General features: G+C 35.5%; 1 protein-coding gene and 1 pseudogene across 1 annotated transcript; both read left to right on the plus strand.

Moving 5' to 3' along the window:
• Window positions 1-842: 842 nt before the first annotated feature.
• On the plus strand, window positions 843-1754 carry LOC746705 (olfactory receptor 4A8-like). The gene has a single exon (XM_024347539.2). It carries the CDS (start codon window positions 915-917, stop codon window positions 1752-1754), a length of 840 nt encoding a protein of 279 aa, XP_024203307.1. The 5' UTR covers window positions 843-914.
• A 5961-nt stretch (window positions 1755-7715) lies between these two features.
• Window positions 7716-16996, plus strand: LOC100613533 (olfactory receptor 4A5-like; annotated as a pseudogene).
• Window positions 16997-17777: the final 781 nt, after the last annotated feature.

The raw sequence follows: 17777 nt of genomic DNA on the forward strand, positions 1-17777 counted from the left end.
ATGAGTTAGTTCACTTGAGTACAAATTAACTGCTGAAAATTTGAATATTGTATGTAAGTGTTGTAAAAATTGGAATATAAGCAAGGATAAAATGGAGAGAATCACAGCTTCTTATAAGGTGGACAGAGAGTCAGACCAAGTAATTGCCAAAGGGAACAATGTAATAAAAAATATCATAGTTATTCATACTGTTTGGAGTCCTGCCTTTTGGCATTTAATGAAAGACCAATGAAGACTAAACATCCTTAGAGGCATGAAGGAATGAAGTCTAACAGTAGATGGCCAGAGTACTGAGTGAGATTCTTCAGAAAATGTTATTCTTGGTGCGACCCAGATCCTACTATAAAGATACCAGAAATACAGACACAAAGGGCCAAATCTATGTCAATTTATTTATATACAGTTTATTACCACTACCAAATAGTAAGTTTTTTAAGACCAAGAACCCGTTGTCTATTCATCATAGCTGACTTCTATGCCAAGAAAAAATGTTTTAAATAAGAAGTTATGTAATATATGAGTGGCTATTGGGACTTTAACACTCCTTCTGTATGGAATATTCACTAAAACATAGAGGTAGAAACCTTTATCTGTGGCTGAAAATAAAATCTTTGAGGACAAAAAGAATCATCAAAGGAAGATGGGCTCTTTGGATGAGAAACTCAATAGAGACTTACTAAATGTTTATTGTGTGTAAATCACTATTCAGGACACAACAATGAAGACGTGCTCAGTGACATCATGGATGTAATCATATTCCTGTTCACTATTTCATTACATATCCTATTCTCCTGAGCTCTCACCTCTGATACACCTTCTGAAAGAAGAGTAAATGAGACAGAAATAACAATATTACAGAATTTGTCCTCCTGGGCTTTTCTCAGGATCCTGATGTGCAAAATGCATTATTTGTCATGTTTTTACTCACATATATTGTGACTATGGTGGGGAACCTACTCATTGTGGTGACTATTATTGCCAGCCCCACCTTGGGCTCCCCAATGTACTTTTTCCTTGCCTGCCTGTCATTTGTAGACGCTGTGTATTCCACCACCATTTCTCCCATATTGATTGTAGTCTTACTTTGTGATAAAAAGACTATTTCCTTCCCAGCTTGCATGGGCCAGCTATTTATAAACCACTTGTGTGGTGGTACTGAGATCTTCCTTCTGGTGGTAATGGCCTGTGATCACTATGTGGCCATCTGTAAGCCACTGCACTATCTGACCATCATGAATCGACAGGTTTGCATCCTTCTCTTGGTGTTGGCTGTGACTGGAGGTTTTGTGCATTCTGCATTTCAAATTCTTGTTGTGTACAGTCTCCCCTTCTGTGGCCCCAATGTCATTGATCACTTTTTCTGTGACATGTACCCATTATTGGAACTAGCATGCACTGACACCTACTTTATAGGCCTCACTATGGTTTTCAATGGTGGAGCAATGTGTGTGGTCATCTTTACCCTTCCACTCATCTCCTATGGAGTCATCCAAAGCTCCCTTAAAACTTACAGTCAGGAAGGGAGGCATAAAGCCCTGTCTACCTGCAGCTCCCACATTACCGTGGTTGTCATGTTTTTTGTTCCCTGTATTTTCATATATGTTAGACCTGTTTCAAACTTTCCTATTGATAAATTCATGAGTGTATTTTTTACATTTATTACACCGATGTTGAACCGTTTTATATACACATTGAGGAATTCAGAGATGAGAAATGCTGTAGAAAAACTCCTGTGTAAAACTAACTATATTTAGAATAAGAGTGTCCAACCTCCTGTAGGTAAGGAGGTATGTAGACAAGATCTTCCCATTGAAGTTTTCAGACTTTGAAGGATAATTCAAGGATCCCAAAATGGAAAGGCAGGACTTAGATGCTCCCAGCTCAATTAAGAAGTCATCCCATCATGGCATCTGTTTGAAGTTCAAGATCTCAACCTCTGTATCCAGACTGAGAGTGGATGGGACTGCTTGGGTTCAGGTCCTATTATGCACATTTTAAATTATGTTTTTTCTCTATTACACATCTATTGAGTCAGGGTATTTCTTCCATATGCCCAACACAGAATGGAGAAAGGGAGGAATAGGTAAATAAACTAAATGTTCCTGTTGAAAAGGGAAGGCTATGGTGCTTCCCTCTGGGTAATTTATTTAAAGGCTTGTGGAATATAAAAGCACCATATTCACAAATGTTTTTGAAACTGGCCCTTCTCAGATTTGAGCTGAAACTCTATTTGCCATCAGAAAATACTCGTAAAAATCTTAGAATTATGTTTGTATAGTTAAAGTACTTTTCAGACACACCATTAAATTTTTCTGAAGTCTTTTCAACGTGTCTTAACATCCACAACTTTGAAATGACTTTTATTTTGATGACCTTTCTTACTTTTAGAATACTCAGCTCTTTGCAGAGACTGGAAAGGGAAATCACTTTTATCTTTGAGACCATCAAATTCTGGCTCTTTTTGGTTTCTTGTAAATTGTGTCTGAAAATGTAACAGTTAATCTTTTAAGTAATATATATTTCTTTAAAAATCTATGACTTAAGATACAATGCTATAAGAAACACTGTAACTTTCAATATTCTATTTGGAAATTTTAGCCAAATCCACCTATTCACTTAAGTACATTTTTTATTTTCTACCTTACTATAGGTGACAGAATTACTAAATTTTTTCAGCACTAGATAGTGACTCACTTTTTTTACAGCCTCCAGAACAGTTACATCTGTATTTTCAGCCTTTACTTATGATATCCTGAAGCCCCCTATTTTTGTATACTAAAGCCAATGCCATACACTTTCAATTGTTGTTATGAAAGCACCACATCTTGACTTGCCACTTTTTATTCTGGTGATTTCTTCATGTACGGTGCAGGGCTCCACAGTTTTTGTGATTTCAAACAACCATCATTTTATTTTATCTCAAAATTTTGTGAGTCGGGAATTCAGATAGTAGTTGTCTGGGTATTTGTTCTATTTTGTTTGGCAAGGACTGAAGTCACTGTCTTATTCAGCTGATAACTGAGATTTATGTAAACACAGGATAACTTAACTCATATTGATGGCCTATTGGAAGGGATGACAGTAAGAGATGCACTAGATCCCTCTTCCTATCCCTTAGATGAAGGAACATAAGATCACTCCAGAGAATAGTCCAGCTTCTTACATGGTGCTCAGATATCCCAGTGGTAGAAAGTAGATGGGTCCAACCAGTTAAGGGCTATGTCCAGAACTGACACAATGTCACTTGCATCATATTCTATTTGTCATAGTGATCACACAACCACTCAGATTTGCGGTTTTACAGATACAGAAGATAATCCTTGATGTGGAAGTGGCAAAGTCACTTTGCAGAGTAGCATGCAGAACAATTGTCTACATCTCAAAAAAAGCATATTGGAGTTTTATTCATTTAAGTTGGATCCATAAATCATCCTGTACTGACAACATCTTAGAAATATTGGGTTTTCTAATTCCTGAATACAGTATATCTGTTAGGTATTTCAAACGTTTAGTTTTGAAGGGTTTTGTAGTTTATATTCATGTAGGCATCTTCCTTAGCTATTCCTCAGTATTTATGTTTTCAGATTTTATCACAGATTTTTAATTTTTTAAAAATATTCTAATTGTCATTGTTGCAAGTATATGTAAAGGAAAATGAATTTTTTATTTGGCACTTGAGTCCTATAAATTTGCTACATTTACTTCTTATTCCTACGAAGTTATTCTTTAGGGTTTTCTGAAGCACTATCACGTTATGTACACGTAAAGAAAACACATTACTTGTAAAGAGACATGGGGTGTTTCAGTTTTGTTGTGTGTGTCGATTTTAGAAGGTTGCCCTTTCCCTACATTTTACCTAATTTGTCTAAGCTGTCAAAATAATTGAAATGATGTATTTCATAACAATCCCTTCCTAATCTTTTAAGTCTAAAGGATCTATGGGGTCATTATTTGTTTTATGATTTCTGATGTTGGTATTTGATTTTCTCTTTCTTTTCTTTTGATCCCTCTTGCTGGCAATTTATCAATTTCATTATAAAATTACAACTTTTGGCTACTTTAATTTACTCTATTTTAAGTTTTGTATTTTATTGTTTTTGATCTTATATTTATGTCCTTTCATGTACTTACCTTGGCTTTTATTTACTTTTCTTAGTCTAGCTTCTTAAGGTGAAGACTCAGATAGCTGCTTTTTAACATTTGTTTTCAATGTAAGAATTTATAGCTATACATGTTTCTTTAAGTACTGTTTTGATTACACCTTACACATTTGGATATGTTTTTGTTATTGCTGATTTCTAAATATTTGGTTATCTCCATTATACTTTTTTCTTTGATTCATAAGTTCACTAAATATTTATTGATATGTTTCCCAATATTTGAAGCATATTCTAGATATATTTATATTATTTATTTATTCACGGCAAATTATTTCAAAACTTAGTGACTCAAACAATATGTACTCTTTGTCAATTCTTGTAGGTCAGGAAACTAAGGCTAGTTTAACAGGTTCCCATGCTTCAAGGTCTCTCACAAAACTGAACTCTAATCAAGGTGCTGGTTGGGGTTACTATCTCATATAAAAGCTTTGCTGAGGAAGGATTTACTTCCACACTGATATTGAGAAATAGGTCCTATTTTTACCTTAGTTCTTCATCTTGGAATCATAATTTAAACCTCAGTATCTTTGATCATATCTGATAGTTCTTCAGAATTAAACACGTTTGTGCAAGTTTTAGCACTTGCCAGTAACACAGCACAGCACTTATAGACATACTCTTTGAATTTTAGCAGTAATACATATTACATTTGGGGTGGAATAATTTAATCCATATGTTAGGTAAGTTGAAAATGACCAACTTTTAGTGTAGCCTGTTATGTGATAAATACTTTAGCTGGTTAGGATAGGTATACATGAGACTCTTTATCTAAGGCTCTTTTGACATAAAGATTCAATATTTAACTAAAGGTATAATGAGATGAAGGGGTTCAATGGACCCAGTGGTAAGCCAAGTCATGGAAATAACAATGGAAGTCCTTAAATACTGCTCCCTTGATGGCAAATAAAAATTTCTTTTTTGTAGAAACAGTTATTGAATTGATATGGGAATAAAATTTAAAACTTGAATTAATGAATGTATTAGTCCATTTTCACGCTGTTGATAATGACATACCCAAGACTGCGGAGAAAAAGTTGTTTAATTAGACTTACAGTTCCACAGGGCTAGGGAGGCTACAGAATCATGGTGGGAGGTAAAAGCCACTTCTTACATGGCTGTGGCAAGAGAAAAATGAGGAAGATACAATTCAAGTTGATATTCTGGTGGGGACACAGCCAAACCATATTAGTGGGCTACTGATCATTATGGTTATATCAGACATAGATACAGGTCTTGATCAAAAACCTGTACTCTAACCTAAAACTGCAGCACTATGATTACCTATTTTTGCAAGAATCAGAATGTCAGCTTCCATTCTTGGGATCTCTGCCTCTGAGCCTCAGTGCTTCTTGAAAACGGACTTTCTAACAGGAAAGGTAAGGCCCTCTTTAACAGGAATATTTTTAGAGAAGAGAACCTGGGGCTGGTTCTCTCTTATTCTGGCTGAAATATTACTTGCCTTACCTAAATATTTCTTAACATGAAACTCATAATTTATTATTCAATTTACTTTAAAATTATTTGTTCATATTACAGACATTTCACATTACTTGTCATTTAGCTATTCTTCCTAGCAAGAATCAGTTCTTTTACCTCTAGGGATTTTGTAAGAAAAAAGTATACAGATAGGCTACTTAATTTGAATTTGTTCCAAATATTCTAATTAACTAATCTTTAATGACCTTACTGTCTCTTTCTAAAATATTGTTGATGTAAAATTCATTGACTGTGTCTACACACATAAATGGAAGAATTATTTTTCTGATAGAACAACACAGGAGATACCAAGAAAAGTTAATTCTGTCCAAAGTAGAGTATGTCTTCAGTTGGTTTCTGGTCCTCTAGGTGTAATGTTTTTTGTAATATATACCATTGCTTGTAAAAGTGAGTGAAAGTTCTTAATTTCCTGGGATGAGATTGGAGAGATATAGAGACATGCTTTTACTTAGGAAAGAAGTGGTCTTATGGATATGCTAGAGTTTTTAAATAAAAGTGAGACTTAGAGAGGTTTAGTAAGTGACCCAAAGTCACAAAGTAAGTGGTAAAGCTGGGGTTATAACTGAGGCAGTGTGGTTTCTCTGTCCACATTATTCACTACATGCTATGCTTTCTCTCCAAGGATTTCTTGGATATGAAATAGGCACATATTGAGTGAGAAACTTGTAGTCATAAGTTACCACACTAATCATGAAACATCTACCACTGACTGCCGTTGTTCATGTAACAGTCATGAGCTTGGAAATTGTCATTTAATTATAAATATAGGAAAAATGAAAAAAGCAGAATAGAATAAGGGAGCGGCGCACTAATAGTTTCGTAGGTGGTTGACTAGGAAGGATTCTCAGTTTATCTAATTTAATCACATTGTTTTCCAATGAGCAAGCTGAGACAGACATGTAAATGCATTCAGAAAATAACTCAAATTGATGTCATCTTACAGTGAACTTAGAATTTCTTTGAGTATGCTTTTTTTTTGGAATCTGGACACTAAGATTCAATTTTTGAGTACTGTCAGTATCTAAATAGTGTTATAAATAAAACCATGTACCACTGTTCTGTAACTCTTTCTACAGTGTCTATTTTCTCCTGTCTCACTATCTAGTTCACCTGAAGAATTTGGAAATAAATACTCACAGCTAATATGGCAGTTGGTGATAGTCATCAGTTAGTTTTCTTGAGTTCAAAATTAGTTGATGAAAATCAGGATATTGTATGTAAATATGATAAAAAATGTGGAATAGGTATGGATAAAATGCAGGGATGTACAGCTTCTTATAAGGCAAACAGAGGGTCAGACCAAGTAATTGCTACAGGGAATAATGTGATAAATAGGATTTTACTATTTATACAGGTTAATGTCCAGTCTCTTGACACTTAATGAGATATTTATAAAGACTGAACATCTTTTGAGTCATGGAGGACCACGAAAGCGTAACTGTGGAATGCTATAGTACTCAGTGAGATATCTCAGAAGATGTTATTTTCGATGCTACACAGATCATACAGTAAAGACACTGCAACAACTACAAACTCAAAGCACTGAGTCTACATCAATTTAGAGTTTATTACCACAATGAGAAAATAACCTTCTTGAGACCAATACTCTGTTGCCTATATATCATAGCTGACTTCTGTGCCAAGAAATATGTTCTAAATCAGAAGTTATGAAATATATGAATGACTGTTTGTCCTTTAACTCTTCTTCTATACAGAATATTCGCTAAAACTTAGAGGCAGAAGCTGTTAGTTACCTACAGGCTCAAAATAAAATCTTTGAGGACATGAGGAACTCAGTAGAGACTTGCAAAATGTTTATCGTCTGAGTAAATGACTATTGAGGATACAACAATGAAGATGTGCTCTGTGACATCATGGATGTAATCGTATTCCTGTTCATTATTTCATTACCTGTCCTGTTCTCCTGAGCTCTCAACTGTGACGCAAGCTTTAGAGAAATACTAAGTAGGACTGAGTAACACTGTTACAGGATTTGTCCTCCTTGGCCCAGCTTAGGATTCTGATATGCAAAATGCATTATTTGTCATGTTTTTACTCACATACATTGTGACTATGGTGGGGAACCTATTCATCGTGGTGACTATTATTGCCAGCCCCTCCTTGGGCTCCCCAATGTACTTCTTCCTTGCCTGCCTGTCATTTACAGATGCTGTGTATTCCACCACAATTGTTCCCATATTGATTGTAGATTTACTCTCTGATAAAAAGACTATTTCCTTCCAAGCCTGCATGGGCCAGCTATTTATCGACCACTTATTTGGTGGTGCTGAGATCTTCCTTTGGGTGGTGATGGCCTATGATCGCTAGGTGGCTATCTGTAAGCCACTGCACTATTTGACCATAATGAATCGACAGGTTTGCATCCTTCTCTTGGTGGTGGCTGTGACTGGAGGTTTTGTACATTCTGTGTTTCAAACTGCAGTTGTGTATAGTCTCCCATTCTGTGGCCCCATTGTCATTGTCCACTTTGTCTGTGACATTTACACATGATTGGAACTAACGTGCACTGACACCTACTTTATAGGTCTCACTTTGATTGCCAATGGTGGAGCAACCTGTATGGTCATCTTCACCCTTCTACTAATCTCCTATGGAGTCATCCTAAACTCCTTTAAAACTTACAGTCAGGAAGGGAGGCGTAAAGCCCTGTCTACCTGCATCTCCCACATTGCCGTGGTTGTCCTCTTTTTTGTTCCCTGTGTTTTCATGTATGTTAGGCCTGTTTTGAACTTTCCTATTGATAAATTCATGACTGTGTTTTATACAGTTAACACACACCCATGTTGAATCCATTAATATACACACTGAGAAATTTAGAGATGAGAATTGCCTTAAAAACAACTCTGGTGTAAAAACTTTACTGCAGTTAGATTAAGAGTGTTCCTCGTCTTTTATGTAGGTATATGTAGACAACGTCTTTCCCATGAGATTGTTAGATTGTTATGGAATCATCACACATTGAGGTGCCACTTTTTTTTTTTTTTGAGATGGAGTCTCACTCCATTGCCCAGGCTGCAGTGCAGTGGCATGATCTCGGCTCACTGCAACCTCCATCTCCCAGGTTGAAGCAATTCTCTGCCTCAACCTCCCAAATAGCTGGGATTACAGGCAACTGCCACCATGCCCAGCTAATTTTTTTTTTCATCTTTAGTAGAGATGGGGTTTCACCATCTTGGCCAGTCTGGTCTCAAACTCCTGACGTCGTGATCCACCCACCTCAGCCTACTAAAGAGCTGGGATTACAGGCATGAACCACCGTGCCCAGCCGAGGTGCCACTTTTTATTCTGGTCCTCCCTTCATGAATGGTGCAAGGTTCCACAGTTTTTGTGAGTTAAAACCACCACCATTTAATTTATTTCAATTTTTAGGGGGCCAGGAATTCAGGCAGTTGTTGGCTGAGTATTTCTTCTATTTTGTTTGGCAAGGACTGGAGTCACTGTCTTTTTCATCTGATAACTGGGTAGTTGTAGGATGCAGTTTAACTTGCTTTACATTTATAGTATATTGGAAGAGATGACTGTAGGAGATCCACTGGGTCCCCCTTCCTATCCATTTAGATGAAAACCAGAAGAACCAAAAGGGGAGTCAGGCGTTTTACATGGTGCTCAGAGATCCCATTATTAGAAAGTAGAGGTGTCAGGCCAGTTAACGGCTATGTCCACAATTGGCACAATGTCACTGGCACCATATTCTATTAGTCAGACAGGTCCCATGTCTACCGCAGATAAGAGGTTTTAAAGAAATAGTAGGTAACCCTTGATGGGGAAGTGGCAAAGTCACTTTGCAGAGCAGCATGCAGAAGAATTGTCTACATCTCAAAAAGAGTGTAATGGAATTTTATTCATGTTGAGTTGGATCCATAAATCATCTTGCACTAACAACATCTTAACAACATTGGGTTTCTAATTCCTGAATACAATGTATCTAATAGGTATTTTAAATATTTATTTTTGGAGAGTTTTGCAGTTTTTATTAGTGTAGGGATCTTCCTGATCTATTCCAAAGTATTTATGTTTTCAGATTGCATCACAGGTTTTTATTTTAAAACAAAATTCCAATTTTTATTGTCGCTAGTATATGTAAAGGAAATTGAATTATTTATTTGGCACTCGAGTTCCATAAGATCTCTAAATTCAGTTCTTATTCCTACAAAGTTATTTCTGTAGATTATTTAGGGTTTTCTAAAACACTATCATGTTCTCTACAATTAAGTATAGCTCATTACATGGAAGGATATAGAAGTGTTTCAATTTCTCTTTGTGTCATTTTCAGAAGGTTGTACTTTTCCTACATTTTACCTATCATCTATACTGTCGAATTAATTGAAGTAATGTTTTTCATAACAATCTTTTTCTACCCTTTTAAAGTCTAAATGATCTAAGGGATGATTTGTTTATTTCTGATACTGGTCATTTGAATTTCTCTTTGTTTTCTCTTGATCACTCTTGCTAGAAATTTATCAATTTTATTATAAAAGTGCCAAATTTTGGCTAATTTATTTATTCTATCTCATGCTTTTCATTTTATTGACTTTTAATCTTATGTTTATTATGTCCATTTGTTTAATTAGCTTGACTTTTATTTGCTTTTCTTGTTTTTGCTTCTTAAGGTGAAGGCTCAGATGGCTGCTTTTAAACCTTTGTTTTAAATGTAAGCATTTTTGCTATACATTTTTCTTTAAGTACTGTTTTAATCACACCTCACACATTTTGATATGTTTTTGTTATTGCTTATTTCTAACTATTTGCTTATTTCCATTATACATTTTTCTTTGATTCATAGGTTCACTAAATATTTATGGCATAATTTTTAATATTTGAAGAATATTCTAGATATATTTATGAGTTACTTATTTAATCATAACAAATTACTCCAAAACTTAGTGATTCAAACCATATGTACACATTCTCAATTTCTGTAGGTCAGGAAACTGAGAATGGCTTAGCTGGTTCCTGTGTTTCAATGTCTTTCGCAAAGCTCTAATCATGGTGCTGGCTCAACTAGAGTCTCATATGAAGGCTTGGCTGAGGAAGGATCCCCTTCCAGCTGGCTGTTGGCAGCATTCAGTTTCTAAATAGAAATGAAAAATCTTTGGAATATGTAATTATTCTTATATCCCACAGCATTTTGAAATTGTTTTTTATAGTTTACTGCTACATGTTATAAACTTCAGAATGTATTGTTATTAATCTCACCTTAAACAATTAATTTTATAAATCAAGAGAAGAATATTTACTCTGCATATACTATTTCTACTATCTTCATTATTTTCAATAAATGTGATATTCAAGTAATATTGCTTTCTTTGTGCTGAGGAAATTTTTTTGGTATTATTTGTAATGTGGGTCCACTGGTTATGATGACTTTTCCCACCGCTCAAATACTTAGCTTATTACTGAGTAGCATAGAGATATCTTGAGACTACATTCATTTCTCCCTTCTAATTCCCCAAATAGGTGAAAGCTTGAAAGAGTGAGTAGAAATATTAGCAGTTCAGAGGGGTGAAAAAAAAGTTTGGAGTTCAATCTGCATGGTTAGAGTCACTTATTAAATACTTCAGCTTTCCACTGAATCTTAAGCAGATATGTGTCTCATCATTAATGACTACATCCCCAAATTAAGAATTACACTATCAAATTTTTAGACATTCCTTGTATTAGTGAATACTTGGATTGCTATAAAAATATTAATACTTGAAACTGGTTAATTTGTAGAGAAAAGAGGTTTAGTTAGCTCATTGTTCCACAGACTTTACAGGAAGAATGATTCTGGCATCTGTTTGATTTCTGAGGAGGCCTCTGGAAATTTACAATCATGGCAGAAGGCAAAGTGGGAACAGGTACATCTTACTAGACAGCAGCAGGAGCAAGCAGGGAAAGTAACACACAATTATAAATGACAGGATCTCATGAGAACTTACTGTCATGTTGACAGCACCAAAGGGAGTGGTATTAAACCATGAGTCATGGCACTATGACTCACCCTTTAGGAGGTATTCCAATATTCTAACTAGACAATAGCTTCTTGGTAATGGGAAATGTGGTCATAGTGGTGAATTCTACTGTGGTGAGTGATTTGCTTTACTTCATTTACTGGAAAAGGTATCCTCTGTTTAGAAATGACAATGTTTGTTGTACAATGGCAATTGACAATGGATTACTCCACATGAGTAATAAATAAGACTAAAGTACTGGGACAATCATATAACCCAAATATATAATATAATGACAAGATGCTATTTCCACCACATTGAGATTTGCAATGAAGTAAGCTATCACAAGGTTGTTGGTGGTTTCCCTGGCTATTTACTCTAAGGTAGGGAGCAATGATGGACATTGTTGATGGCATTTTGGACCGTGAGCACTGACAGTCCAGTTTCACCTGCTTTTGCCATACCAAGCATGTTGGTAACGTATTTTGTTGTTGTCTTTCAAACATAGTTTGTTTTTGTTGTTTCTAGTGTTATTGAGTTATACTTCACATATATTTTATGTACTTAAAGTATACAATAGATGTTTGATAAGTGTATACATTGTGAAGTGATTACACTATGTAGCTATTTAATGAATCCATTATCTCACATAGTTACCTTTATTTGTGACAAGAACATTTAAGGCATATCACTTAGCAAATTTCATGTATCCAATATTTATTACTAATTTTGATCAACATGCTGTACCTGAGCTCTTCAGAATTTATTCATACCACATAACTGAAACCTTGTACCCTTTGACCAACATCTCATTTTCTTCAGCCCCTGTCCCTGGAAACCACCATTCTCCCTGGCTTTTATGAGTTTGACATTTTTTAGATTGCACATATAAGTGAGATGATGTGGCATTTATGTTTCAGTGGAGGAAAGAGAACCCTTGTGCACTGTTGTTGGAAATGTAAAATGCTATGGCCATTATAGGAAACTTTATGGAAGTTCCTCAAAAAATTAAAATCAAAAATATGATCTAGCAATGTTACTTTTTCTAATACATGTAAAGGAAATGAAATCAATATCTTGCAGGATGCCTTCACTTCCATGTATAGTGCAGCATTATTCACAATAGTCAAGGTATGAAAACAAAATGTATCAAAGATGAATGGGTAAAGACAATATGCATCCAATGTAGAATATTTAAGTGTGTGTGTGTATATATATGTATATATATATATACACATATATATACCTAATATTATGTTATTAATTACAAGCATCATTGCTGTACCTTACATTACCAGAATTTATTCATTCTGTATAGCTCAAAATTTATGCCCATAGATGTAATACTATCTTATACTATATATATAAACTACCATATTATTTAACCTTAAAAAGAAGAAAATCCTGCCATTTTTGACAAAGTGTATGGAACTGGAGGACTTTAATAACTTCATTATTTTATTTCACTTTTATTTGGTAAATAATAATATTATATATTTATAGTGTACAATATGATGCTTTTAAATAACTTGCAGTATCATGGATGAACCTGGGAGGCATTATGCTAAGTGAAATGTGTTCTTCGATGAATGTTTTGTGCATTAATTTTTCAGTCTTCATTATTTTCTAATAATACAACTAAGATTTAGGTTACTTTTACAAGCTTGGGTAGGTTGCATTTTTATAAACATTAAGCTTAAAGTATTTTCTTATTTCCATTTTCACCAATAGGTTTTTAAAAAGTGATTTACTTAACTTTCAAATATGCAGAAATTTCTAATGAATTTTATTTTGTTTTATATTTTATATTTTAATTTTTCCATAAGATATTGGGGTACAAGTGGTATTTGGTTACATGAGTGAGTTCTTTAGTGGTGATTAGTGAGATTTTGGTGAACCCATCACCCAACCAGTATACGCTGCACCATATGTGTAGTATTTTATCCTTCACCACCCTTCCACTCTTCCTCCCAAGTCCCCAAAATCCATTGTATCATTCTTATGCCTTTGCATCCTCAGAGCTTAGCTCCCACATATCAGTGAGAACATATGATGTTTGGTTTTCCATTCCTGAGTTACCTCACTTAGAATAATGATCTCCAATCTCATCCAGGCCACTGCAAATGTAGTTAATTCATTCCTTTTTATGGCTGCATAGTATTCCATCATATGTATATATATGTATACCACAATTTCTTTATCCACTTGTTGATTGATGAACATTTGGGTTGGTTCTGCAAATTTGCAATTGCAAATTGTGCTGCTATAAACATGCATGTGCAAGTATCTTTTTTGTACAATGACCTCTTTTCTTCTTGGATAGATACCCAGTAGTGGGATTGCTGGATCAAATGGTAGTTCTACCTTTAGTTCTTTATGGAATCTCAGCACTGTTTTCCACAGCAGCTGTACTAGTTTGCATTCCCACCAGCAGTGTAGAAGTGTTCCTTATTCACTGCATCCACACCAACTATTTTGTTTTTATTTTTTGATTATGGCCATTGTTGCAGGAGTGAGGTGGTAGTGCATGGTGGTTTTGATTTGCATTTTCCTGATCATTAGAGGTGTTGAGCGTTTTGTCATGTTGTTGGTCACTTGTATGTCTTCTTTGGAGAATTGCCTATTCACGTCCTTAGCCCATTTTGATGGGATTGTTTTTTTCTTACTGTTTTGTTAGCGCTTGTTGTAGATTCTGGATATTGGCCCTTTGTCAGATGTACAGATTGTGAAGATTTTCTCTTTCTCTGTGGGTTGACTGTTTATTCTGGCTGACTGTTCATTTTGCTATGCAAAAGCTTTGTATTTTTTTTAGGTCACAGGTATTTATCTTTCCTTTCATTGCATTTGCTTTTGGGTTCTTGGCCATAAAATCCTTGCCTAAGCCAATGTGTAGAAGGGTTTTTCTAATGTTATCTTCTAGAATTTTTGTAATTTCAGCTCTTAGGTTTAAGTACTTAACCCACCTTCAGTTGATTTTTGTTTAATGTGAGAGATGAGGATTCAGTTTCATTCTCCTATGAGTGGTTAGACAATTATCCCAGCACCCTTTGTTGAAAAGGGTGCCCTTTCCCCACTTTATGTTTTAATTTTTGTTGTTGTCATTGTTGTTGTTGTTGTTGAAGGTCAGGTGGCTGTAAGCATTTGGGTTTATTTCTGAGTTCTCTTCTGTTCCAATGGTCTATGTGCCTATTTTTGTACTATTACCATGACGTTTGGGGGACTACGGCCAAATAGTATAGTTTCAAATTAGGTAGTGTGATGCCTCCAGATTCGTTCTTTCTGCTTAGCCTTGGTTTGGATATGTGGGCTCTTTTATGGTTCCATATGAATTTTAGAATTGTTTTTTCTAATGCAGTGAAGAAGGATAGTGGAATTTTGATAGGGATTGCACTGAATTTGTAGATTGCTTTTGGCAGTATGGTCATTTTCACAATATGATTTCTGCCTATCCATAAGCATGGGCTGTGTTTCTGTTTTTTCATGTCATCTATGATTTCTTTCAGCAGAGTTTTACTTGTAGAGGTCTTTTGACTCCTTGGTTAACTATATTCCTTTTTTTTTTTTTTTTTGCAGCTATTTTAAAAGAGGTTGAGTTCTTGATTTGATTCTCTGCTCGGTTGCTGTTGGTGTATAGAAGAGCTACTGATTTGCGTACATTAATCTTGTATCTGGAAACATTGCTGAATTCTTTTTTATCAGTTCTGGGAGCTTTCTGGAGGAGTCCTTAGGATTTTCAATATAAATGATCATATTGTCAGCCAGAGTCCAGGACTCTTTTTGCTGGTAATTTTTAAATTACCATTTCAATCTTGCTGCTTGTTATTGGTCTGTTCAGGGTATCTAACTCTTCCTGATTTAAACTAGGGGGGTTGTATTTTTCCAGGAATTTCCTCCATCTCTTCTAGGTTTTCTAGTTTATGTGCATAAAGGTGTTCATAGTAGCCTTGAATGATCTTTAGTGTTTCACTGGTGTAGATTGTAATATTTCCTGTTTTGTTTGTTAGTGAGGTTATTTGGATTTTCTCTCTTCTTTTCTTGGTTAATCTTGTTAATGGTCTATCAATTTTATTTATCTTTTCAAAGAACTAGTTTGTTTTTTTTTTCATTTATCTTCCGTATTTTTTGTTTTTTCCAATTTCAATTAGCTCTGCTCTGATCTTTGTTATTTACTTCCTCTGTTGAGTTTGGGTTTGGTTTGTTTGTGTTTCTCTAGTTCCTTGAGGTTTGACCTTAGATTGTCAATTTGTGTTTTTTCTGTCTTTTTAATGGAGGCATTTAGGGCTATAAACTACCTATTACCACTGCCTTTTCTGCATCCCAGAAGTTTTGGTAGATTGTGTCACTATTATTTTTCAGTTCAAAGAATTTTTTAATTTTCATCTTGATTTCCTTTTTCAGCCAATGATCATTCAGGAGCAGGTTGTTTAATTTCAATGTATTTGCATGGTTTTGAAGGTGGCTTTTGGAGTTGACTTCCAGTTTTGTTCCACTGTGGTCAGAGAGAGTGCTTGATTTAATTTCAACTTTCTTAAATGTATTGAGGCTCATTTTATGGCCTATAATATTGTCTACCTTGGAGAACATTCCATGTGTTGTTGAATAGAATGTGCATTCTGCAGTTGTTGGATGAAATATTCTGTATATATCTGTTAGTCCATTTGTTCCCAGGTATAGTTTAAATCCATTGTTTCTTTGTTGACTTTCTGTCTTGATGACCTGTCTAGTGCTGTCAGTGAAATATTGAAGTCTCCCACTATTATTGTGTTGCTGCCTATCTCATTTCTTGGGTCTATTGGTAATTGTTTTATGAATTTGGGAGCTCCAGTGTTGAGTGCATATATGTTTAGGATTGTGATATTTTTCTGTTGGACAAGGCCTTTTACTATTATATAATGTCCCTCTTTGTCTCTTTTAACTGCCATTGCTTTAAAGTTTATTTTGCCTGATATAAGACTAGCTACTCCTTCTTGCTTTTGGTGTCCATTTGCATGAAATGCCTCTTTCCACCCCTTTACTTTTATTTTATGTGAGTCCTTATGTGCTAGGTGAGTCTCCTGAAGCTAACAGATAGTTGGTTGGTGAGTTCTTATCCATTCGTCTGTTCTGTATCTTTTAAGTGAAGCATTTAAGCCAGTTATATTCAATGTTAGTATTGAAATGAGAGGTACCATTGCATTAATTGTGCTCTTTGTTGTCTGTGTACTTTGGTTCCTTTGTTTTTGCTTTTTAACTTGTATTTTTGTTTTATAGGTCCTGTGTGATTTATGGTTTAGAGTTTCTGTTTCATTGCCTTTCCAGGATTTGTTCCAGGATTTCAAGCTCCTTTTAGCAGTTCTTGAGTGGTGTCTTGATAACGGCGAATTCTCTCATGATTTGTTTGTCTGAAAAAGACTGTCTTTTGATACATGATACTTAGTTTTGCTGGCTACAAGATTTTTGGCTAATGATTGTTTTGTTTGGGGAGGCTGAAGATAGGGCCCCAGTCCCTTCTAGCTTGTAGGGTTTCTGCTGAGAAATCTGCTGTTAATCTGATAGGTTTTCCTGTTTAGGTTACCTGAGGCTTCTGTTTCACAGCTTTTAAGATTCTTTCCTTCATCTTAACTTTGGATAACCTGATGACAATGTGCTTAGGCCAAGATCTCTTTGTTAGATAAATTTCCCGGTATTCTTTGTGTTTCTTGTATTTGCATGTCTAGGTCTCTAGCAATTCCTTATCATTTGGGTAGGCTCTGTCAGAGGGAAGGTCTAGGGCTGGAGGCTGTTATTCAGATATTTTTGTCCCATGAGGTGTTCGCTTGATGTAGTATTTTCTCCTTTTTCCTTTGGATGTGGTTTTCTGTCAGCCAACCTGCAGTGATTGTTGTCTCTCTTCTGGATATAGCCACCCAGCATGTCTACCCTGCTCTGGGCTGGTACTGAAGGCTGTCTTCACAGAGTCCTGTGATTTGAACCATCTGTGGGTCTCTAAGCTGTGGATACCAGCACCTGTTCCAGTGGAGGTGGCAGGGGGTGCAATGGACTCCATGGGGGTCTTTAGATTTGGTAGTTTAATGCTCTGTTGTTCTGCCAGCTGGCCTCCTGCCAGGAGGTGGCACTTTCCAGAAAGCATCAGTTGTAGTAGTGTGAAGAGGGACCAGCCATGGGTGGGGCCCTAGAACTCCCAAGA

The sequence above is a fragment of the Pan troglodytes genome, chromosome 9, assembly GCF_028858775.2.
Source record: "Pan troglodytes isolate AG18354 chromosome 9, NHGRI_mPanTro3-v2.0_pri, whole genome shotgun sequence".
NCBI classification, from domain to species: domain Eukaryota; kingdom Metazoa; phylum Chordata; class Mammalia; order Primates; family Hominidae; genus Pan; species Pan troglodytes.